Source organism: Anolis sagrei, chromosome 3 (assembly GCF_037176765.1).
Source record: "Anolis sagrei isolate rAnoSag1 chromosome 3, rAnoSag1.mat, whole genome shotgun sequence".
Lineage (NCBI taxonomy): Eukaryota > Metazoa > Chordata > Lepidosauria > Squamata > Dactyloidae > Anolis > Anolis sagrei.
Genome location: NC_090023.1, coordinates 47,773,144 through 47,799,863, shown reverse-complemented (window position 1 = coordinate 47,799,863; position 26,720 = coordinate 47,773,144). Strand labels below are relative to the sequence as shown.

Genomic DNA, 26,720 nt, shown 5'->3' with positions numbered 1-26,720 from the left:
TGGTGAACGCTAAAATGTAGACTAACGTGATTTCTGTATAGCTTTTGAGATGGATAACCATGATATTCCTGCAGACAATCTGGTCAAAATCTAACACAAACGATCTCCACAAAGAAATATGCATTCAGAAAAAGAAAACACAAAAGAAAAAGAAAGGAAAAGGGAATAGCAACACCCCACCCTCCCTCTTAACTGAAACAAAAAGGAAAAGGGCAATATTATTACATCATTAAAGATCCAATTAAATAATCCTACTAAAAGATTATTACATCATTAGATTTCTATTGTTTAATAGATCTGTAACTGGTTGATTGACTAAACATAGAGAGTGCTCGCCAAACATCTCTTTTTATCCTGGATAAAAATGACTAGAGGGGTATCACAGGATTTTTTTCTTAAACCCAGTGCTATTTAATATGTTATACAAATGAACTGGATGACAGAACATAGTAAATGCAAATGACACTAAATGAGATGAGGGAGCTAATATCCAAGAGGAAATCATCAAAGTCCAAAATGACCTCAGGAGAACTGGGCAAAAAACTAGCTAAATTGATTTAAAAATATGGAAGTTACAATATATTGAGGCACAAAAAATAAAATGAACAAATAAAAGATGGATGACACCTGTCTTGACACCAGAACATGTAAAAAGGATAGACGAATTTTAGTACACAAGCTAGACATAAGTAAACAGTGTAAATTGGGAGCCAAAAAGCTGATGCAATTATAGGCTGTAACAGGAGTATCAGTACCACTCTATTTTGTTTCAGTCAAAACGGATCTGAAACATAGTGACAGTTCTGTACACCATAGTTCAAGAAAGATATTGTCATATTGGACCATATTGGAGAAAGATAACCAAGATGGCCATAAATTCTGGAAAGCAACCCATGTGAGACATGTTTAGGATGCTTGGTGTGTTTATCCTGGAGGAGAGTGTACTAAGAGGTGAACTGATAGCCAACTTTAAATATATGATGTCATGTAAAAATGGAATGAACATTTCAACTCTTATGATTCCATGAAAGTTATCTATTTTTGAGTACTGGGCCATGTTTATCTACTATACCACCCCAATGTATACTAGACAAGGAGAGAAGATACACAACCAGCAAGAGGAGCATGACCAGTGGTTTTTCAAAAATTATGGGTCCATCTTTCCATCTTCACTAACACGTTACTCTGAAAGGGGGGGGGGGACACGAGCCTGAATCACCTCCCTGGCAATTGTGTGACAAAAAATTGGGTTAATGTGTGCTAGAGCATTTTAATACAGCCTTGAATCATATTAATGGAAGCTGTAGGATACTTCAGAACTTTTCCCAAAACCTGGAGTAAACCATGACTTCCGGAGGAACCTGTAGCTTCACCAAACTTCCTAAACACCTATTTAAATTACACTGCCATCCTACTTTTCCTGAACTCATACCCTTTTCCCAGGTGGCTTGAGTTTGGGAATGCATTTTTTCTGGCTGAAATAACACTTGTAACAATGTGTTTCAGAAATTGATATTGGGAATGTACTGAAATTTTGCAGTGTGGAATTTTTCATTGTATGGAGAAGTGAGATGGCTATAATATATGCTTCCTTGGAAATGTGTTCAAATATATACAATACTGTTGCAGTATCTGGTGGGAGTACACCTTGTCATCGCTAGCAGATGTAAGTGTAAAGAACATTCATACAGATTGGAAAATATTAACAAGCAAATCTGTAGAAAGGAAAATATAGTAAAAAGAAATCTTGCCTATGAATTCTAGAAAAAAATGGAGAAAACAGATGTGTAACATGACCATAGTGTAATATGAAAAAGTGTAATATGAAAAACAAAATTACTAATATAAATATTGAATGACCAAATTTTAAGAAATTTTAATTATTGAATCACTTAATATAATTAAGGAATCTTATCTTCCTGAGCACTTGATAGCTATTTATTGCTTCTCCAAATATTGTATTTGGAATGTTATATTCTTACTATTCATATTTATAGTATCACAGGATGCATGGGGGAAGATGATGGTTTAAAGAGAATTTATTCTATTAGGAGTTGTATCCCTGAACATCAACGTAACTGACCGAAGGAGAACAGTTTCACAACATAGCTTTTTTTTCATTTTAGCTATACATTTTATTTCAAATTACACAAGACAACAAAATCAAACTTTTTGTAATCATCAGAAATAAGTGTAGTACAGTTTAAATCAATTTTATGTTGATTTCAAATATATCTTTATTTTTTCCCCATCATGTCAACTTTTAAAAATATGATGAATGGTACATTACAGTGGACTATTGTAAAGTCTGCACATTTCATATAATATTCGTGTAACACAAGCCAACAAGTATTTTTCATCAGATATGATTTTATATCATTATTACAGAGGGTTTTTTTGCGCTGAATTCAGATCTCGGTTTATTTTTTCTCTATCACATGTAGTTTTTGCTATGAGGCAAATCTAATAATCAATGCATTTACGCACTTATATCAATTAGATTCAGTGCGTAAAATTATATCTGATGAAAAATACTGAGAGCAACTCTCCAAGAAGGACCAGAGCCACTGGTCCAATCCCCATTCCCACAAGACATCTCAGAAGGATACCGTGGTCTACAGTATAGAAAGCGGCTGAGAGGTACAAGTGAATCATCAGGGACACACTCCCCCTGTCCAGTTCTCTCTATAGATCATCCACAAAGAATACCTGAAGTTGCAAGTTGACCACATGTTCCAAGACTTTGCCCAAAAAGGGGAGAATGGAAGCTGGCCCAAAGTTATTCAATTGAGTGGGTTCCAGTGATGGTTTTTTTCAACAGCAGTTTGATCATGGCCTCTTTATGCCCGCTAGAATCTACCCTTCTTGTAAGGAGGTGTTAACTACCACCTTCACCCACTCTGCCAAACCCCCTCTGGCCTCCTTTATCATCCAGGATGGGCAGGGGTCCAGGATACATGTGATTGCCCTGACCTCTCCAAGGATTTTGTCCATGTCCTTGGGTTTCACCAATTGAAATGAATCTATTAAAACCGGACAAGTGGATGCGCATGTTACATCTTCAGAGACTGCAGTTACTATGGCATCCAAGTCGGCAAATAAGTGATTTAGCAACAATACCAGAAAGCATGGGTAAAGCAAAACAATTATCTCATTCATACTCCCAAGTTCATTGATGTAACATGGGTAAACAAAAGGGTGGTCTCCATTTTTAGACTGTTAACACATGGAAGCCCAGCCATCACAATTAATAGTTTGGAAATATATGGGATGCAATCCCAGTATCTGGACAAAACTAATTTTTCTAGCCCTGATTTACTGTAACAGAATCTCTTTGAGCCAGTGTTTCTCAACCTGGGGTCAGGATCCCGGGGGGGGGGGGGGTTGCACGGGGGTTTTCACCGGGGTCACCAAAGACCATAAGAAAACACATATTTCTGATGGTCTTAGGAACCCTTGTGGCAGAGAAGGCTGAAAATCTCTCCGCCTGTCCTTCTCTTCCTTTTTGGTGTTGATGAACTACAGCCCCCCCCCCCCAGGGCCACCAGTATTAAGTGTTTGCCATGCAGGTAGTGTGCCAAGTTTGGTGCACTTCCATTGTGGGCTGGATTCAGAGTACTCTTTGATTGTAGGTTAACTATAAATCCCAGCAACTACAACTCCCAAATGTCAAGTCTACTTTCTCCAAATTCTACTAGTGTTCACATCTGGGCATATTGAGTATTCATACTAAGTTAGGTCCAGATCCATCATTGTTTGAGTCCACAGTGCTCTCTGGATGTAGGCGAACAATTCCTCCAAAACTCAAGGTCAATGCCCACCAAACCCTTTCAGTATTTTCTGTTGGTCATGGAAGTTCTGTGTGCCAAGACTGGGTCAATTCCATCATTGGTGGAGTTCAGAATGCTTTTTGATTGTAGGTTAACTATAAATCCCAGCAACTACAACTCCCAAATGATAAAATGAAAACCATTGTGTTAAGTAATCTGCCTTCCTGCCAAGTGAAATGAAGCTCATTATAGGTTTGCCAAATCTTCTTTTTCTGCCATTAGAAAAGTTGCTAAAGCTACTAGCAGTTTGGTTGGTTGCCTTAAACTGCTTGCTATACAACTGTCCTGATAGAATTTGTCATGAGATGTGCTGGTACGTGAAGTGATTTATAGTTTCCAAATCATGACCTCCCCAAACCACTGCAAGCTAGATAGCAAGTATCGCATAAACAAGCAAAAATATAGCATTGTCCTTTCACAGCAAAACATGTGCTTCAACCCGTCAATTAGCACAGTCCAACTGTTAGCATCTGACCTTAACTACACACTATAGTAGATTCACGGATTTAGGTTTCATACAAAATATCTGAAAGCTTTTAATCTTCACAGTTGCAATATATACATATGGACAAACAGGATACACAGGTCCACATTCCTTGTACTTGCAAACAATCAATCATCAGATAGTCACATACAGAACATAGTCAGATACTCACACCAGAGTAACACAGGAGAGAGAAAGATGGATTATTTCATCATCTTTATATAGCCACCTGCTGCTAGGTCATCAGTGAAAGACATTGGCTGATGCGACCCCTTTGCAATAACCCTCACATGGTTATGTCTCAGCCATTACCACAGTTCCTTAGGTATTTCACCATGATATTCAGTCATACCCAGGGGCTATCAATCAACCACATGTTCATCGAACAGTATTTTTCTGTTATTAGAAATGCTGTGCCATTTCTATCTAACAGCATTGACATCAGAAAAGTTTGCAGCCTCCTGCACTTTCAAATATTAAACCAATCCATAAATATATTGCCCCGATGCTACTGTCAAAAATAAAATCAGGTAACAATGTTGTAACCTGCCTCGAGCCGTGAAGAGATTATTATCTCATCGTATTAACATCATTCTGAAAGTAGTTTTTGTTGGGTTTCATTCCTGAACTGCACAAGTCTCCAGTCCTCAATGAGTAGCTAGACTAGATGCGATCAGAGTGTGGATTTCTCCCCCCACATTCCTATGCATGCTTTTCCCAGAAGGGGCTTTGTCTTTACTCTTCTTGCTTGTCACTTGTCTTCTTGCCCCTTTGAAGATGTAGCAATGGAATCTCTGTGAGGGATGAGGTAATTTCTTCTTTAAAGGCTTTTGGCCATGTGGTATTTCTCCATTGCTCTCTCTCGGCCTTTGTTTTCCGTCCAGTGAGGATGCATTTTGTCATTCTCCAGACAAAATGTAGCTGCATTGATACTTTTGATATTTTATCCTTTTACCTTCCTTAGAAGATAAGCTTAGCTAGTTAGCTCCAAGACCCTTTTCTATCTAGAATGGATTTCTTTTTTTACTTCAATAAATATATGTTGGACCTAAAGTTGTGACTCTGCAATCCTGTTCCACCCTGTTGAATAGAAGCTAATCTTGATGCACCACACTACGTTTCTGCTGGTTATGAACTGTGCTTCTAGCACTCTGCTATATTTTTGGTGGAATTACCCAAAGTTAGGGTTATTTTTGAGCTTAACAACTCCGATTCCCAACAGTTTTATAAGCAAAAGACATTAGTGTTAACAGTACTTGTTTAACCTTTTCAAACGTAATTTTTATGTAAACTTCCTGTACGTAAAAATTGATCTCAACGGAAACCGCATTCTGTGATTTGAAATAGTTATCTATATGTAGTTGAAAGCAATTTTAAATAGAGAGATATTTAAGTAACTCTAATATCAAATTCTAGTATCAAATACATAAAACTAAAATATGGAAAATCACCAAAATAACTTAAATTCTGCCTTCTTGAATTCTTTCATAAGGGAATTGGTGAAGTTTTATTTTACAGATGTGACAAAAATGCATTTTTGTTAATCTTGGTATATCGAGTAAGGGTGCATGTGTAGATTTAATGCAGTTTGATACTACTTGAACTCTAATGACACAATGCAACAGAATTATGGGAGCTGTAGTTTGATGAGGCACCAGCACTCTTTGGCAGAGGAGGCTAAAGCCCTTGTAAAACTACAAGTGTCATCAACAAAATCTGGCTACCAGTATTAAAAAAAACTCTAAATTACAACAGCACAACAACAGAGAGGAAACAAACAAGGACATCTAATCAGCTCTCAACAAAAGTTTGCTCCAGGCATTATCAGGCCACTATATGCTAATCAAGGTGGTCAGTTGAAACATTCACACCTAGCTCCAGCAGACAAGAGTCCTTTGTCCCATCCTGGTCATTCCACAGATATATAAACTCTTTTTTCCTAGTTCCAACAGACCTCACTACCTCTAAGGATGCTTGCCACAGATGCAGGCGAAACGTCAGGAGAGAATGCCTCTAGACCATGGCCATATAGCCCGAAAAAAACCTACAACAACCCAGTGATTCCGGCCATGAAAGCCTTTGACAATACATACAAGTGTCATCGTTTCATAGCATTGAGCCATGGCAAACAACTACAGGGAGTAAACGAGTACGGATCTGAATAATATTTAATATGATGTGGAGGATACATCATGGAGACAAAATGGTACTATCTGCTAAAGAACTATCTGTCCTGGATATAATTTGGTCCTAATAAGTGCTCATATATTTTAAAGAATTGCAGAGTGAATTAATCACTTGTTGTTGTTATGACACTTTTTCCCTCTTCAGACTCAAAGCAGTCAATAGTACTAGAAATATATACAACGTATGACTTAAAACCTAAAGCATATAAACCATAAAATAGAGTAAAGCCCAGGACTGTTAAAAAATAAAGTTAAAATGCATCCCTTAGCTTGGTCTTTAAAAAAACCTTCTTTAAAAAGCATGCCTGAAGAAAAAGGTTTTAGCCCACCACCAGAAGGACAGCAAGGAGGTGACCAATCTGGATACCCAATGCAGAGAGCACCAGAGAAAAGGGGTAGCCACTGAAAAAGTCCTCTCTCATATAATCCAATTACTACTTTGTCAATATTTTTATTTATTATTAAAAAACATAAATCAATTGTGGAATTTCAGAATTATTTTACAATTCTCTATTAACCAGGGTTTTTATAGTGCTTAATTAATAACAGGAATTCAATCATTAGATAATTCTGACATTATCTACAGCAGTGATTTTCAACCTGTGAGTCTCCAGATATTTTGGCCTTCAACTCCCAGAAATGTAATAGCTGGTAAACTGGCTGGAATTTCTGGGAGTTGTAGGCCAAAACACCTGGGGACCCACAGGTTAAGAACCACTGATTTAAAGGCGCTCACTCCATCACTGATTTGATTAGCTATAATATACGATAACAAACCAGGGATGAGCTTGCAGCACTGCCTGCTGAAATCTTTAAAGACGGAGGATCTGATATGACACAACAACTCCACCAGCTCATAGAAAAAGTGTGGGTGACCGAGAAAATCCCAGCAGATTTCAAGGATGCCACCATCATCACCCTCTTCAAAAAAGGGGAAAGAACAGACTGCAAAAATTATGGAGGTATCTCCCTTCTAACCTCATCTGGGAAAATCCTCGCAAGAATCCTTGCAAACCGCCTTCTACTCCTCTCAGAAGACACCCTTCCAGAATCCCAGAACAGCTTCCACCCCTCCAGAGGAACAGTGGACATGATCTTCACTACACGACAGCTCCAAGAAAAATGCAAGGAACAAAATCAACCTCTGTACATGGCATTCATCGACCTTGCAAAGGCATTCGACACAGTGAATCGCAGCGCTCTCTGGACCATCATCCAAAAAATCAGGTGCCCTAACAAATTTGTGAACATCCTCCGGCACCTCCATGATGACTTGATGGCAACAGTCTTGGACAGCAATGGCTCCCAAAAAGACCCATTTAAGGTGGAATCGGGTGTCAAACAGGGATGTGTTATTGCCCCAACTTTATTCTCCATCTTCATCGCTATGATGCTTCAATTTGTTGATGGGAAGCTTCCCACTGAAGTGGAAATCATCTATCGGACAGATGGCAAGCTGTTTAACCTCAGCAGACTGAAAGCCAAAACCAAGGTTACAAAAACATCTGTTATAGAACTCCAGTATGCTGATGACAATGTCATCTGTGCGCATTCAGAAGATGATCTGCAAAACACCTTCACAGAAGCATACGAGAAGCTCGGCCTATCATTGAACATTGAGAAAATCAAAGTGCTGTTCCAGCAGTCACCTGCCAACCCCTTTCCAATGCCAGATATACAGCTTAATGGTGTAACATTAGCAAACGTTGACCATTTCCACTACCTTGGCAGCCAACTCTCCACCAAAGTCAACATCAACACCGAAAAACAACACAGCCTGAGCTCTGCAAGCGCAGCATTTTTCCGAATGAAGCAGAGAGTGTTTGAGGACCGGGACATCCGTAGGGATACCAAGATGCTTGTTTATAAAGCTATTGTCCTCCCAACCCTGCTATATGCCTGCAAAACTTGGACTGTCTGCAAACGTCACATGCAACTCCTGGAAAGATTCCATCAGCGCTGCCTCCGGAAAATCCTGCAAATCTCTTGGGAAGACAGGCAGATAAACATCAGCGTGCTGGAAGAAGCAAAGACCACCAGCATTGAAGCAATGGTCCTCCGCCATCAACTCCGCTGGACCGGCCACATTGTCCAGATGCCCGAGCACCGTCTCCCAAAGCAGTTGCTCTACTCCGAACTCAAGAATGGAAAACAGAATGTTGGTGGACAGGAAGAGATTTAAAGATGGGCTCAAAGCCAACCTTAAAATCTCTGGCATAGACACTGAGAACTGGGAAGCCCTGGCCCTTGAGCGCTCCAGCTGGGGGTCAGCTGTGACCAGCAGTGCTGTAGAATTTGAAGAGGCACGAATGGAGGGTGAAAGAAAGAAACGTGCCAAGAGGAAGGCACATCAAGCCAACCCCGACCGGGAACGCCTTCCACCTGGAAACCGATGCCCTTACTGTGGGAGAAGATTCAGATCAAGAATAGGGCTCCCATAGTCACCTACAGACCCACCAGAATACTGCTCCTGGAAGACTATCCTACTCGGCCAATGAGGGATTGCCTAAGTAAGTAAAATATACTATCTCCTTAAATATTCATGGTTAATGACTTATAACCAAGCTTTTTAATCTACAGAATTGTTTTTGAACAAGCCTATTGTCCATCATGAAATGCCATCTTCTTCTGTAACCACTAGTATACAGTAAATGAGCTCAATTGTTAACTTTACTTCTGATGCCACTTTATTTTTTTCTGATGCAATTTCTATCTGCCATGTTGTTTTCATCTACCCATCCTAATTAATTTCATTATATTCTACAGCAGGCGTGTTATTTAGTGTTTGCGTGTTTCACTGCCCACTTTGCATTTCAACATCTTCATGAGAACTACTAAGATAAATCATATGGATGTTTGCTCTGAAGTGTCATCAATGTGATGACTACTGCAGTGTATTTGTTTTCTCCTAACTTATTATAAGGATGCAGCAGAAAATCTGAATGTAATTGAAAACATTCTGCTTTGTATGAAAGCAACTGTGAAATTATCGTTTAACTGCTCTGAAGTATAAGCCAACCCCCTTAATTATCAGAAATGGGCAGCAGTGTCTTCAAGTTTCTCCATTCCAAGGACATAAGGAATGGACTTCCGTTAGCGGTTTCTCCCTGCCTATCTCTTCTATTTAACAATTTGTCTCCCAGTGTCCTTATCCATATCTCCTACACTAGAATGCCCTCTTGTGGCTACAAGTGCTTCATCTAAAAAAAAAACAAAACCAAAAAACAAATATGTCCTCGCTGTTCTCCTCTGCCAAGCACCCCACTTCTTACTTACGGATAGAGGAAAGTCCACCTATATAGCTCTGGATGCTAGATGAAGACATCAATGTGATGGCTGCAAATGTACCTGATCATTCATAGCTCAGCACTATTCATTTGCTGACAAATGTAAAACAATCAGCACCACTTGCTCAAGGTGACTGCCTACATTAAGAAAGCTGACCCACCCGCACCCCATCCCCAAAGAATATTGGGGGTCAAGCTGTCTGGGAGTTTTGCTTGGTTTCAAGTGTGCAAACTGTCATAACTGGGTTGCAGTTACTGGTCCAAGGATCAAATATGTAATCTGCTGAATCTAAAAGTGCCTCCCTTAGACAAACCATTGACATGGGGAGACAAGGCTTGTATGCAGCTATAATCCTAGCAGAGGAAACTTTGAAATCAAGATAGAACTAATGAAATTGTTCCTATGTGAGGCTGTCTTTTATTCAGGAAATTCACATGGTATAAAACCTTAATAAAACAATAATTATGTATATGTAAAACATTTTTTGTTCCTGGGTTATAAATGTCATTTCCTAATTGGTTCTATCACAAAAAACATGGAAAATGTTTATTAAAGTTAGGACATCCTGCAGCACATTTGCCAAAGTTTTTCAATGAATATCTAATAAATTCAACATAGTTTATGGCAGCCACAAATACAAAGTTTCTGGAGTATAACAACTATAAGTAAGTACCACACAATAAAACAGAAAATAACATTTTCAAACCAGAAACATAATTGTTTTCAAAATTTGTTACATAGTGTGGTCAGAATATACCATACCAATTCAACCATTACATTAGAATGATTGGTATATTGATTGGTACCATTATATTATATTATTAGTAACCCAGCTCTATTGCTAGGTTCATCATCTAGTATTACCCTTAAAAGTAGAAAACATGTTACCTCCTAAAGGAAATCCCAGCAGTCCTACTAGGCATAACTGTGAAGAATGCAAAAAGCTGCCAAAAAAGATCCAAAATTTCAGGATTTTTTTTTTCAATTTGGGGAGGGGGGGGATTGGATTTTGGGGGGGGGGGGAAACCCAGAAAAGCAATATTATCAAGCTTTCCAACTTATCATCACTTAGCAAAAACACATAATATATAACAGAGATGTACCGATTGTTTAGAAAATAATTTGAATTTGCTGTTCAAATGTTTGTCTTTTGTCACAAAGTTACAACTTTAAAGAAAACTTGAACTATAAGAAACCTCTTGGGTTTTGCAAATTTATGTGAAACATGCAAAAATATGATTTAAAAAAAGACTCCAAGTAAAACAAAGACTATTATTTTGTCTCTACTAGTTCTTCATTTTGTCAAGCAGACATAATACACCCATAAAAAGAAAATGAAAGCAAGATCTGGAGTTGCAATGGTCTTAAAAAGAATTTTGTTCTAAAATATGACATGTTCTAACAATTTAATTTTAGACACATCCTGAATGTTTACCTGTTTTGTAAGCTTCCCCTTGTGCAGTCCAAGTTACGAGTACCTATCCCATGGGCAGCATAAATATATTTTAATTGTATTGCACATACTGCACTTTATTACTTTATTGGTAAGCCACCTTGAACTCTCCATATTCATCAATATTTCATCAATATTTGATGATCATCAATATTTGTACGCAAATAAACTTTATAGAGCAAGGGTTGGAATTATGTGATCCAAAGTCACACCAAGAAGAATCCATATAAACCTTTATCAGAAGCAACTATTCTCAAGAAGACGAGTCAGAGCCTTGCTTTCATGAAGATGTTTCTTCCATATTTTCAAAAGTAGCAGTTAACCTATGGGCACTTCCACTTTGGGGTGAGAAAATGAATAAAAGCATTTTAAGATGATGCAGCCTATAGAGGGCTCCTCACCAAGGGAATCAAATGTAAAGAAATGCTAACTTGTGCGCCAGCTGCGCCCGTACCTTGGGAAGTCTGACTTGGCCATGGTGGTCCACGCTTTGGTTACATCCCGTTTAGATTACTGCAACGCTCTCTATGTGGAGCTGCCTCTGAAGACTGCCCGGAAGCTGCAGCTAGTCCAACGCTTGGCAGCCAGATTTCTAACGGGTGCTGGGTACAGGGAGCATACAATCCCTCTGTTACGCCAGCTCCACTGGCTGCCGATTAGCTTCCGAGCACAATTCAAAGTGCTGGTTTTGACCTACAAAGCCCTAAACGACTCTGGCCCTGTTTATCTGTCCGAACGGATTCTCCCCTATGAACCATCAAGGTCTTTAAGATCTTCCAGGGGGGCCCTGCTCTCAATCCCACCACTGTCACAATAGCGGTTGGTGGGGACGAGAGACAGGGCCTTCTCAATGGTGGCTCCTCGGCTTTGGAACTCCCTTCCACGGGAGACTAGAACGGCTCCCTCCCTCCTGACGTTCAGGAAATTAACAAAGACTTGGCTTTGGAATGCGGCCTTTGACAACTGAGTCAACTCTGGTCCACATGGAAGGAGAATGATTAACTGTGAATTATGACCATGAATGTTTTTGACGACTTGGCTATGTAATTGTGATGATGACAATGTTGCATTGTAATATGTTTTTAACGTGTAATGATAATGCATTGTGTGGTTTGTATTTTGTATATGAACACATGTTGTGAACTGGATCCGAGTCCCTCCTGGAGGTGAGAAGATCGGTATAGAAAACTTTTAAATAAATAAATAAATAAACAGACAAAGCAATACTCTTGCCAAGCTCCAACTTCTGGGCTCAACAATCCAGGAATGATCTTACATGTACTGTATTCCCTGTATCTATCCTGTGAAGAATCCTAGAAGAATACTAGTCAATGGTATCAGAGGCTGTTAAGAGGACAAGGAGAATCCAAAAAGGCCACACTCCTTCATTTCACTACACAAACAAGGCAGCCTCTGTACCAAACCTATGCCACAAACCTGACTTTAGAAAGTTATTACCTGAGGAAATCTAGACTAATAAAACTGTTTAATAACTAAGAGTGCTAACTGAAGGACAACACTATTGCTTGACCTTGCAGAAATAGAGCTAGCTCCACAATCACTCCTATAATTACAGACACTGCTTTGGGAAAATGTAACATGAAGGAAAAAGAATTTACATGATGACTTTGCGTTTATTATCATCATTGTGAATTTCTGTTCAGAAATGTCTGACATTAAAAGAAATTAACAAACGATTTTCACTGTAGGGGTTGCTCTAAATCCTTACACAAGCAAGCCAAAGGTGCCGAGGATGTGTGTGAATGGAGATGTACAAATTCTTTTAAAGGATGATTATCAAAGCACATGCTCATATGTCTCAAATGACATATCCTTGGCTTCGTAACTACCATACTTTAAAACAGCATCCAACTAATACGTCCTTCCTTTAATTAAAATTACCACATACTCTTTACCTGCAATCATTAGTGTAGCTCAAAAAGTCTATCCATCCATCCTTTTCTTTTTTAAAAAAAATACTTATAACGTAGTGTTTTACAGAGTTAAAAACTGATTGTTCTTAACTGCAATATGTGCTTACATTTCTATCTTACTCTGCATTTTAATTATATTTTCTCAGCATTGAATATACTGAAGCTTGAGAATTTGATAAGTTACAGGCAAAATACTTTTTTCTACATTTATGAATCTATTCTCCATTAATTCTGGTTGCATAACAACTTTACATACTTAACCTGTATAAACATCAGGCCAAAAGCAATGACAAATAATCACCAATAGACAACAGCTGCAAACAACTGCACAAGTGGCAGTATTATTAACCACTAATATTTATTTATATTTATTTATTTATTGGTATGCTTGTATACCGCGATATCTCAGCCCGTGCGGCGACTCATCGCGGTTTACAACATGTTAAAATATACAATGTTAAAATATACAATTCACTAAGCATAGAAAACTCAGTATTGCCTATGGCAACTACAACTGCTGAGACATGCAGTCCAACAACAGTTTGAAGACTGCATAGTTACCATACTGCTCTTTATATTCATCAACATAATTTTTTTACAGGAAAGGTCTATTTTATATAAAAGCATCAAAAATTCTGAACTTTTAATTCACATATAGTATGAATTATTAAAATAGACAACATACGATGTGTTCTAATTAAGCTTGTAACATTGTACTGTGTTTTGTAAGCATTTCATGTATATTTTAAATGCCTTGTTCCATCAATATTTCTTTTGGGATATTTAATACATTTTGGACAATCAAGGACTAGAAATGTGCACCTGAAAGAATTTTGATTTCCCCAGTTTTCAGTATTTTGAAAAGGAGATGCTATGAAAAAAATGCCTAATATATCATTAAGAGTATAAAAGAAATATGCAAGTGTTCACACAAAATTAACATATTATAAACAATCTCTAATAGTGGAATTTTCCTGAACTAATCAATTTACTTGATATTGCCCTACTGCCTTTTCTAAAATATTTTAGTCTTGTACAAACTTCAAGGGGTTTGTATGGTACCTAGAAAGAAAAGGATTCTGAATAGCGATGTGTAAGCAACTACCATGTGGCATATTTAAAGAATGTTGAAACCAGTTTAAAATTAGTGTGTGTTATTGGAAGGTGTTGGAAGAATGATTCCATTAGTCACACTTTTGTTTCAAATTCAGAAGAGTAACTTTAAAAGGATAATGACATTGTGTGTGTGTGTGTGTGTGTGCACGCACAAGTATGAGTCACTGAATTTCACCACATAAAGAATGGTCTACACATGATGCAGGTAATATATCTTTTCCTGTTTTACACTAAGGTCTTACATACAGTCTGGTCTGCAATGAAACCACTACCTGAAACCTGATTGTAGATATCCTGTTATGCATCACAAAAACATAAATACATATGTTTGGAGGGTTGATCTCTCCCAGATTTGTCTACCCAGATACTCAGTTCAGCACCAACTGAGGTTAGAGGTCCAGGGTGAGGAGTTCGCATCAGCCATAAAAAATCCACTTTACTCATGAGAAAAATCTATCTGGTCATACACCAGTTTTGAGAGTTTGTACCTTGAGTTGGGCCAGTGACAGACAAAGGGCTGCTGCTTATCATATGGCCCATCTTGCAGTCTCCTCATGTGAGTTGGCCAAGGTGATCTAGAAGTTGTATTGGAAGTTGTAAATATGGTATGTTGCCTTAACGTTGAAAGCATCACATAAAATGATGTGGCAGGTCAGATTCGGCCCACGGGCCTTGTGTTTGACAGATGTAGGTACTTTGTACAGGAGGCCCTAAGTGAATAAAAGTGAGATTGTGAGTAAGTGAAATGATGTGTTTTGATTTCACAGAATTGGGGGATGTATTGTATCTGGCCCCATTTCAGTCAGGTTTCAGAATGAAATGTTTATTTCAGATATGGTGCTGAAATGACATTAGTTGCTCTGATTGACAACCAAGGGAAATATATCCTGTCGATCTTCCTGCATCTCTCAGGAGCTTTTGATCATGGTATCTTACTAGACTGGTTCTGTGGGAAAGGGGTAGGAGGCACTGTTCTTCAGTAGTTCGGGGGAGGGGGGGTTCAGAGAAAGCATTGGGTAATTCCTGTTCAGCTCCATGATGATTATTTATTTATTATTATTTATTTACAACATTTATATGCCACCCTTCTCACCCCGAATCTCACATGTTGTCCAATATCTGCAAGAAGCCGATAGAGAAAGTAAAGGGGTAAGAGTGGAGTGCCATCACTATGCTGTTGTCACTCTGCTCTATTTCTCCTTATCATCAGAATAAGATAGAACTGTGCTGGTGCTAGGATACGTTACGCCCAGAAAACCGAAGCTGAACCTTGATAACATAAAGGCTATGTTTGAATTGGTGGTTCTTGGGTCTGGGATTGGGTTAACAGGCTGGTCTGGATGGAGCTGCACCACCACCATACACTACCCAAAGGAGCAGGTATTTATGAGATTAGAGTACTCCTAGATCCATCCCTGCCATTGGAAGCCCAAGTGGATCTTTAGTTCAGAGTACAGAGTAGCTTTCACTGGGCAGAAATAACCTATACACGGTAGTTCATGCACTATTACCCTCTGGGCTACTGTGATTCACTGCTCTCAAAGGCTTGGAAACTACAGTTATAGCAAAATGCAGTAGTATCATATAGATAATACCGGTCTTAAATGAACAGCACTGACTGTCAATGCATTTTCTGTCTTGAAATAGAGTTGCTTTTGATATTTAAAAGCTTAAATGGCTTGGAGTCTCAATATTTGAGAAAGTGCTTCTTCCCTAATAGTTAAGATGTGCTGGAGGCCATTTCTCTGTCCCACCAAGGAAGTCAATACATTGACATTAGGAAATGGGAGAGAGCCTTCTCAGTCATGGCATCCCAAATGCATAATGATCTCCCCCTGGAGATGATTGGCACCAACACAAAGCCTTTGGAACTTATTAACACAACTTAAAACTATTACTGTATTTATAGTTTTTAAAACTTCTAGATTTTAAACATACGTTTTAACTCCTTATGTTGCTTCATATTTTTAACTTATTCAAGCTCTAACTGATTTTTGGAATTTTAAAATGTTTTAATGCTACTGTGAGCTGTCCCAAGATCTCTTGATATAGGGGTATAAATACTGTAATTAACAGAGAAACTAACAATATGGACATATTAAATTCTACAATCTGGGCAAGTAAGATTTGCATAAATAAAAAATTAAACATTCTAGAGACAATTTTTACAGGGGCCTGTATGCTGGCACTCTTTCATTTATGTTGGAGAGAACTTCCAGGGATCACTTGTATACTTGGCTATTTTAACATTTCTGAAATGGCCAAAGTACTTTAGTACAACTTAAAATTCATATAAAAAGATGTCTCAGATCAACATGTAAAGGGAATATGGACTGAGTGCCAATGTGATCACCTGCCCAGATCCAAAACCTAAAATAGATGGCAGAGCAATAAAGACACATCAGTGGAAAGAGTACAATAGAATCAACATCCAAAAAGATATAGAAAGTGTCTAAAGTCAGCTATTATTTTGGCTGTAGCTTCAGGCAGAACCATTTATTAGTGCTGTCTTGAAGCTCCCTCTGTCCATTTTTCTTGCAAATGTTTTGCTAAAGATAGTAAAGTTAGTTTACAAATAGGTCTCAACTAGCGAACATAGGGTTTCATCCCATTTCAAACCATCTGAAAAGTACTGCTCTAACAGGACAAATAGAAATGAACAATTTACCTGCACAGTAGTACAAACTAAGCAGGCATCCCAAAATAACAGACAGTTTTTCCCCAGAAGCCAGAAACTATAAAGAAGTTGAGAAGCAGCCCAGACAAAACAAATTACAGTAATAACTTACTATGACCCTAAGGGAAGGCTAGACTTCATTGCAAACAGTAGTCAATTTATTGGAGAACAAGAGCTCACAAACTCTGCACCCAGACACCCCTAGGTGCCCCAACAAGTTCAAAGGGGCATCACTATGTTTAAAGTGTTCCTTTCCAGGAAGCAGATCCCTGGTCCTATGTGACTGAAGAGCAGCAACAGAGGAATCACAATTCAGTTAAAGAGAAGCATGTCCAGGTTCTGTGTTCACCAAGAGTGGGCAGGACCAATGGAAGATGTTAATGTTAAATCTATGACTTTAAAAAAAATTGAAAGGATTGTTGTGAAAGGGAAAAGTGGGATAAAAATAAATAATGACTGTGAGAATATATCTTTTTTTTAGTCCGCTTTCTCCCCCTCACTTTTGTATGTAGAAATAGAATTGCATTTTATATTTGTGCATAGACACCTTAGGCTTAAGGAGCAAAGGATAGCAGACCAACCATACAGAGATCTCAGATCAAGGTACTGAAAACATCATTACAGGATGGTAAGCTATTGTTGATCCTAAAGTACTTAGAACAAAGAATCTATCCTGCCCTTCTGATATTCCCTTCTTCATACCAGTGCATCTATGCAGAAATATTTTAAATCAGTCTACTGAAAAACCTAACATCTTAATGTTTACTCCAATCTATGTTAGTTCTAGTCTTTTGAATATAATACTTCTCCATTTTTTCTCTCATTCCTTTCCTCAACCACAGTAATTCACAGAACAGGTTTTGCAATTAAATGTATTGTAAACTCTTGATGTAGCACTTCTATTTTTATTTTGTGCAGTTTTATAGACAAATAATGAAAAACATCATAAGCACGTGTTTTCTCCTGAAAAGTTGCACTTTCCCCTTCACACTGTTAAATTTCTGTAGAGTTCAAACACCCCACTCTACTTGGAAGCCACAACCAGACCAGATAGCGGAGGGATCTTGCAGTGGATCTCACAACAGGTACTTGACAGGTGGTGTGGTTTTTTTTCTGTGTGTATGTCAAAGGACAAGTTCTGTACCTCATCCCTAAAAAGGAGGAAACTGAAAGGGCCTTCCAATTTCTTAACACACACACACACTGTGAAACTCCTCTGTCCTATTCCAGGAGTGTGTCACTCTTTATCCCTGCCCTTACTTATTTTCTGCCAACTCTATCCCCTCACCATCTTCCTTATCCTTCAAGCACTTTGGAGTCCTCTTCCAATTTGTCCTCAATTTTAACATTTATGAAACAGAAACATTTTCCATCATTTTTGGCAGTCTTGTTCAAATGTTCCTGGAGTCTCTTCTTCTCAAAATGCCTCTGCACATAGAAGGTTTAAGGTGTATGCCTAAAAGACTTTCTTAAAGAGGACATACATATTTAGAAAGTGTAATTGGGACTGGCCTTTGAATACAAATATAGGTATGCTTGTCAGAAAAATGTGAGACTCTTAACTTCTGTTGAGAGTAAGTGTGGCGCCAAATGTGGTAGTGGAAAAAAATTATATACCTAACAAGATGGCCAAAAAGTGGTACCACCATTTGGTCAATAGGAAAAAGGTGACACCTTCTAGCGATAGGAAAAGAAGACTGGATTATAGATGGATTTGGACAGTAAAAGATGTCATAGCCAATAGTCAAGACCTGGATATTAACAACAGGATCTCTTACCAGCTAGGGTTCCAAAGTGAAGCAAGGGACAGTGATCGTACTTTCATATGTGGAGAAGAGATGTCAGCAAGTGTTGGTTGCAATTAGAAGCCATTCTTGCTGGAATTCCCATTTCTATAAACCTCCAAAATATGGATGTGCTCCCAAATTTCGATCAAGCCCTGCCCCTCTCAAGTAATTCCATGCATGCAGCAAGAAGGGCCAACTCTTTTTTTTTTATCTAGGCCAGAACATATATTGAGAAGAGACATCAATACTATACACTGAAGGAGTTAAATTTGTTCCATCTTTTGTTAGCAAATGACCACTTTTTTTTCATTTTCTGAAAATATAATTGGCATAATTGGAAAATGAATGCTACTGAGGTGACCATTCATAAAACAGCTGTTGTGTTGGGCTCAACTACTCAAACAGTACCCAATTCACCAAAAAACAAAACAAAACAAAACAAAAAACACACACCATATTTCTTTGAATTTGGCGTTTCAAGTTATGTAAGGAAATAAGGATAGCTGGAGGCCAGTATTTCAGTCTGAAGGAGAAAAAAGATACTGAAGAGGATGGGTTTTGTTAGGTGAGACCTCAAGTCATTTTGGTCTACTAATGTTCTTATGACAGGGGATGACTCAGAATCAAAACAGAAATGGTTTTCACTGAATATTTCCTAATTTGCTTGCTTTTTTTTTTTTTGGCTCACTTTGAAAATACCTATTTTTGTTTAAAAAATAAATTAACAGAAATTTGAAATAATAGGCATTAACATTGTACTTCACACTTATAACTGCCTACCACCAACCTATGATGCCAGCTGAATTATTTCCTAGAAGAGTCAAAACTTTCTATCCAGTTTCATTTTGGAGAAAATTAAGTTGCAATTCCAGTTCCAAACTTCAGTATCCCACTCTTACATGATAACATAGTCAATTCAAAGACAGAACGCAGTGAACAGCACTATTTGGACTTCAACACGATATTTTATCTGATTCCGTCTAATACCATTCTACAAAAGCTAGAGAAAAAATAGATCTAAGAAGTCTACCATCTGCTTCATGCTTTTTTAAACTTGTCACAAAGAGAAAATAGAGAATATGGATTAATCATCTATACTTACTCTCCAGCTGATGACCAGCATCTCTTTTAATATGCACTGCCAAATCTTGTATACAAAGCAGAGCTAGGTACCAACTGACCATTGAAAATGAAACAACCTAAATCTAATCAGAACAAGGAGGCAGACCGCAAACATTCACACCATTATCACATACTGTGGGCAAACTTCTGGAGTATTGAAGCATCCCATATCTGCACTAGGAAGTATTTGGATCCCAGGAACCAGAATGAAAAACGGTATTCAAGAAAGAAATGCTCAGAACTAAAAAAAAAAATGTTAACCTGAGTAAGTGCTAGAAGTTATTGTATAACCTGAGGAGTACCACAGGAATGACCAGAATATATATAAATCAAAACATTGTTATGACCTCCTCACTTCAACACTTTTGACTATAAAATATTCCCTCCTACCTCGTGATCTATATTTTTATTCAGAGAATTGTAATAATAACATACATGTCATGCCTCAACTTAAACATCAGTCACATTTCCATTAAATATTGTACATATTCTTTACCTTGAAAATAATTTATGATTCAAATAAAACACAACAGAATTTCAATGAAGTAAAATGGCTATGCTAAAACTAGTTATCCTGCTCCTCGAAAAGTACAAAGACAGTTCAGGTGCACCCAAAACCTGTAAGCCACATAACACAATTGCACAGCAGGTATTGATCCATGTCTACAGAAAATGACAGACCGTGTAATGGACAAACTACTGTTTGGGCACAATATAAGCAGTGATCTCTTGTCTTGTGCTAGAACACAGCATGATGTACAAAAAAAGCTCCTGTCTGTCAAAAGAATCAGAACTTCGTTTCTGACAGTTCCGGAAAGCGGTCTATACTTTGTCTCCTAAAAGCCTTACAAGATTTAATATATTACTAGTTTATGCATAGACACTGACAAAGCTTTTTAGAACCTGTACTATAACTTAATATATTTTTCATGGTCTCAGCTCTTTTTCTATTAGTCATGAATTTGTTCATTTACTATTTTAATCAGGGAGAAAAGAACTGCTGAAAGAATAAAGAATAGCAGCAGATATTAAAGTTGTTCATGCCATTTTTTCTGCTCACTTCTTGAACTACACACATGATACAGCCACATAACATACCAAACAAGTTGTTTTCCAAATCCTCAAAGCCTACATTCATGCATCAGCTCTGCCTATAAGCAGGGATGCCTGATCTTCCCCTTCATACCCCAACTTCAGGGCACAAAAATTGGGTAGAAGTGAAGAATGCACGCATGTATGCGATATTAGGCCGGTATGTGTGAATTCATCAGTCAACTTTTGAATAAATCTGTTCATGAACAGGTAAGTGAATACTCAACTAATATGCAGAAGCCAACCCCTTCTCCATATGCCAATTACAAGCATCCAATCTTTGCACAAGCCCTCCAACCTTCTAAAGCAGGAATGACAACATTTCTGTTCCCTTCAAAGTTTTGCTGATGGCAGAACTCCCTTCCCAGACTTGGATCATTTGAATCGCCCAACAAAACCTGATTGCAGAGACAAAAGAAATTTTAAGAAGGGGAGATAGAGATAAAAAGAACAAATGTGCAAAGACTTTGAGAAGACCAAGCAAACTCTGAACTGCTAAGCTCACAGGAAGTCACATACATACATCAGCAACCAGACCTGGTTCTCAGCAATCCCTGGAGTAAAGTACTTTTAAAAGGGGTGGTGGAGGGGAGGAATTAAAACAATACACACACACACACACACACATCTTTTGGTACAAGCTGGATGGTGTCCATAGGAGGTCAACTAAAATGATCAAAGGTCTGCAGTTCATGCCTTAAAGAGCTGGGTATGTTTAGCCAGAAGAGAAGGTTGAGAGAAGACGTGATAGCCATGGATAAAAATGTGAAAGGATGTCATAAGGAGGAGGGAGCAGGCTTGTTTTCTGCTGCCCTGAAAACTAGGACTGGGAATAGGTTCAAATTACAGGAAAGAAGAATCCACCTGAATATTAGAAAGAGCTTCCAGAATGTAAAAGCTATTCAGCAGTGGAACTCTCTGTCTTGAGAGTGTGGTGGAAGCTCCTTCCTTGGAAGCATTTACACAGAGGCTAGATGGCCATCTTTCAGGGGTGCTTTGATTGTGCTTTTCCTGCATGGCAGAGGATTGGACTATTCTATATGTCTATAATTCTATAAGACCAAGCAGATTCTGAGACAAATAGCTAACAGGTGGTGACATAACATGATTCAGCAATAAGACCTGGCCCCTAGAAATCCAGAGAGAAAGAGATTTTTTTTAAAAGTGTATGTGTGTGAAAGAAATAAACATGCAACAAATTTGATAAGACCAAGCAGATTCTGAGATGAATAGCTTACAGGTGGTCACATATATGCTTCAGCAACAGGACCAGATGGGTTCTAGAGACCCTGAGAAAAATATTTTTTTAATTTATTTGTTTAAAGGGTAGGTAAAGGAATTAATATATGTATTTGTATTTTGTTCTGTGTGTATGTATGTGTGTGTGTGTGTGTGTGTGTGTATAATATATATATATATATCAGAACGTAAAGGTTTCCCCTGACATTAACTCGTCGTCTCCGACTCGGGGGGGGGGGGGGTGCTCATCTCAATTTCTAAGCCGAAGAGTAGATGTTGTCTGTAGACACCTCACAGGTCATGTTGTCGGCATGTCGGCGTCACCTATTGATCTACTCACATTTGCGTGTTTTTGAACTGCTAGGTTGGCAGCAACTGAGGCTAATAGCAGGAGCTCACTCTGCTTCCCGGATTCAAACTGCCAACCTTTTGTTGAGCCAATTCAGAGGGGGGGGGGGGGGAGGTGTCCAAAAAAGAAAAGTGGGTAGATAAAAGAAATGAACAGGCAACTAATCTGGTAGGACCAAGCAGACACTAAACTGAAAAGCTCACAGGTGGTCACACATCCATCCACCCATGCTTCAGCACCTGCTGTTCAACATCAATCTGACTCCTCACTCCTTCTAAGCAGTTGCTTTGGGAGACAGGGCTAACCCCCACCCCACCCCGCTACTAAAACAGAAGGGAGTGGGCGATTAAGGATGCAGAGTCTCGGAAAGGGCGGCGGCCGGCTCCATCACGACACCCGACTGCCCTCCCCACAAATCAAGGCTGCCTGTCATCATCAGCCTCCAGACTGAGAGGAGACGAGCAAAGGCAGCCTCAGTCCCAGAATGCGGGAAGTAACGGTCTCCGAGAGGAATCCCAACCTCTCCAACTCCCAGCAACAGGGCAGACAACAAAACCGCACAACAAGGCGGCCGAGTGCTCAGGCACACATGCACAAACCAAGAAACACATACAAACCCAAGTCGCCGCCTGGTGCTTCAATCTCAGCCCTGATCACCCCCTCAACGGGGCGAAGGAGCGTCTACAAAAACATAAAAAGGGTTGCCAGGCTCCAGACCCACACTGCCCACTCGTGAGGAAGGGAAAGAGCCGCCCATCAGTGAAAACGCCCCCTTACTATCGGGATATGGCGGCCAAAGAGGGGAGCGACCGACATTCCTCGGAAAAGCCATATCTTTCTCCGCCTCCACGCCCCCTTAATCAACTTCGACGAAGTCCACGAGAGAGAGAGGGAGGCACAAAACACGGCGCTGACCTCTTCTGACGGACAGATACACATACGCACACGCACACCCCTCGCATGCACCCGCGAGAACGCCCCCAAGCACACTCCCCACAGAGACATGGCGCCCAAAGAGGGCAGCAAGCGACAATCCTCGGAAAAAGTCCCTCGGGGTCTTCTTCTATTTCACCCGCCTGCTCTCCGCCCCACATTGGCCAAGTTTGGCATAGTCCACGGGAGAAAGGGTGGGGGAGGGAGGGGAAGACGCAAAACACGCGTATGGCCCCTTTAAACGCACAACAGGCACACATTTCATCTCACTAGGCCGGCGAAAGCGCGGATAATTAGGGCAGCGGCGGACATTCCTTGAGTGTTTTGTGTTGTTATTGTTGCCCCCCCCCCCCCACACACACACACTTCCCGGACACTCGACTTGGTTAATGTTTCAGCTCCCTCTCAGCATTAACCAAGTTTGACGGAGTCTTTAAGGGGGGGGGGCAGGCAGGAGAGAAAACACGAGACACCCAACAGACCCACGTTCAGACGAACAAGACACGCGCGCGCCTCGCGTTCAGGCCGTCCAAACAGGGCAGCAACCGACATTCCTCGAGAAAACTCCCTCAGGCCCCCTTCCTTCCACACAGCTGAATCAAATCCCACATTTTCTGCTTTGAACTGAAATATATGGCAGTTCAGGGCTATTCCAGACAGCCATATATCCCAGAATATCATGTTAGTAAATCCCACAATATCTGCTTTGAACTGAGGTATCTGTGGCCCCTTCCACACAGCTGAATAATATCCCACATTATCTGCTTTGAACTGGGATATATGGCTGTGTGGACTCGGATAACTCACTTCAAAGCAGATATTGTGGGATTTCCTGCCTTGATATTCTTGGGGGCCCTTCCACACAGTCACTTAACCCAGAACAAGAAGGCAGAAAATCCCACAATATCTGCTTTGAACTGGGTTATCTCTGTTCACACAGCCATATATCCCAGTTCAAAGCAGATGTGGGATTTTATTCAGATGAGTGGAAGGGGTTATAGGACTGTATGGAAGGGCCCTCAGTCTCTCAGTTTACTCCTTCCCACATTAGCCACGCATATTTATTTATTTATGGGGGGGGGGGGCAACGGAAGACACCAAACACGCAACTGACCCTTTTCAGACTAGCAACCAATCCAGTGTGGTCCAAAAGGGGTCCTAAATAGACTGTATACAGCACAGTGGTTTTAGGCACCATAGGGCCCTTCCACACAACTCTATATCCCAGAATATCAAGGCAGAAAATACTACAATATCTGCTTTGAACTGGGCTATCTGCTTGTAAGTGGGTTATCTGAGCCCCCTTTTATACAGCTGAATAAAATCTCACATTATGTGCTTTGAACTGGATTACATGGCAGTGTGGACTCAGATAACCCAGTTCAAAGCAGATATTGTGGGATTTCCTGCCTTGATATCCCGGGGGCCCATCCACACAGCCATATAACCCAGAATATCAAGGCAGGATAGCCCACAGTATCTGCTTTGAAGAGAGTTATCTGAGGGCCTTACCACACAGCTGACCAAAATCCCACATTATCTGCTTTGAACTGGATTATATGGCACTGTGGACTGCCATAGTTCAAACCAGATATTGTGGGGTTTTCTGCCTTGATATTCTGGGTTATATAGCTGGGTATACTGTAGATCAGGCACGGGCCAACTTGCGCCCTCCAGGTGTTTTGGACTTCCTTTTTCCCCTCAGCCGCTTAAGCAAAGGGATCTGAGGCTTTGAACTGGATTACATGGCACTCAGATAACACAATTCAAAGCAGATAATATGGGATTTCCTGCAATTCCCTTGAGGAAAAGTAAAGGGCCTGAGGCTGCTAGGAATTGTGGGAGTTGAAGTCCAAAACACCTGGAGGGCCATAGTTGGCCCATGCCATCTATCTATCTATCTATCTATCTATCTATCTATCTATCTATGTCTCCTTCCACACAGCTGAATAAAATCCCAAACTATCTGCTTTGAACTGGGATATCTGGGTCCACATTGACATTTAATCCAGTTCAAAGCAGATAATGTGGGATTTTGGTCAGCTGTGTGGAAGGGCCCTCAGCTAACTCTCTTCAGAGCAGATATCCTGGGCTATTCTGCCTTGATATTCTGGGTTATATGGCTGCGTGGAAGGCCCCCCAGGATATCCAGACAGTGGATCCCACAATATCTGCTTTGTACTGGGTTATCTGAGTCCACACTGCCATGTAATCCAGTTCAAAGCCTCAGATTCCTTTGCTTGAGGGGGAAAAGGAAGTCCAAAACACGTGGAGGGACCAAGTTGGCCCATGCCTGAGCTATAGTATACCCAGCTATATTTTCCCTGAGGGGAAAAGGAAGGGGCTTGAGGCTGCGAGGAATTGTGGGAGTTGAAATCCAAAACACCTGGAGGGCCCGAGTTGGCCCATGCCTCAGCTATAGTATATTTTCCCTGAGGGGAAAAGGAAGGGGCTTCAGGCTGCGAGGAATTGTGGGAGTTGAAGTCCAAAACACCTGGAGGGCCCGAGTTGGCTCGTGGCTGCTCTACACACACATCCACAAGAGGCCTACCCCGTTTCCCCCCTTTCTCCGTTCTCCCCGCTTGAATTCCGCCTCCCTCCGCTTCCCGCGGGTCAAACATTAACCGTCGCCTTCTTGAGGGGAGAGCGCGGCCTCCTCCCTCTCTCCTCCGAACTTCCCCCAAGTTTTTCCCCAAGTCCCGCCCGCCTTCCCCCGCTTTCTTTCAGGCTCGGCTCTGAGGGGAAACTGGTTTGGTCCGGAGAAGAGGAGGAGGAGGAGGAGGATGAGGCAAAACTTTCGCTCTCTCTCACTCACCGCAGCAGAGTCGGGAGAGGAGCAAGCCGAGCGACAGCCAAGCGGAGTGGGAGGGACAGCAGCGAAGGCAGCGCCTCGGCCACCGCCTCGACGGGCAGAAGGGGCGCCCCGGAGGAGGAGGAGCAGGAGGAGGAGGAAGAAGGGCATCCATGCTGTGCCGGAGGGAGGCTTCTCCTTCCCCGTCGCCGCCGCCGCGACGAAGACCTCGGCTCCGCTCCCCGCCAGCGCCGGCTCCGTGTGTCACAGTGCGAGGAGGCGCCGCGCCCGCCGCCCCGCCCTCTATCGGAACGGCGCGTACCATTCCGCCGCCGGGGGGAGGGGGGCCCCACACTGGACATTCACTCACATGCTCACTCCCTCGCGTGCTAATAACCCACTCCAATTTCTTTAACCCTTTATTTTGCTTTGGCCACAC

General features: G+C 40.5%; 1 protein-coding gene across 6 annotated transcripts in view; it reads right to left on the bottom strand.

Annotated features, from left to right (window-relative positions):
* NECTIN3 (nectin cell adhesion molecule 3) overlaps window positions 1-26,621 on the bottom strand; it is an 83,953-nt gene extending 57,332 nt beyond the window's left edge. For 3 of the 6 annotated variants that reach the window (XM_060770650.2, XM_060770647.2, XM_060770646.2), the window contains exon 1: window positions 26,306-26,621. In XM_060770650.2, coding sequence (XP_060626633.2) covers window positions 26,306-26,606 — 301 coding nt within the window. In that variant the 5' untranslated portion in view covers window positions 26,607-26,621. Of the gene's footprint in view, window positions 1-14,779; window positions 14,922-19,857; window positions 19,955-23,334; window positions 23,405-26,305 lie in introns of those variants that run through there. The other 3 variants (XM_060770648.2, XM_067466645.1, XM_060770649.2) reach the window with 3 other exon arrangements.
* Between the last annotated feature and the right edge of the window lie 99 nt (window positions 26,622-26,720).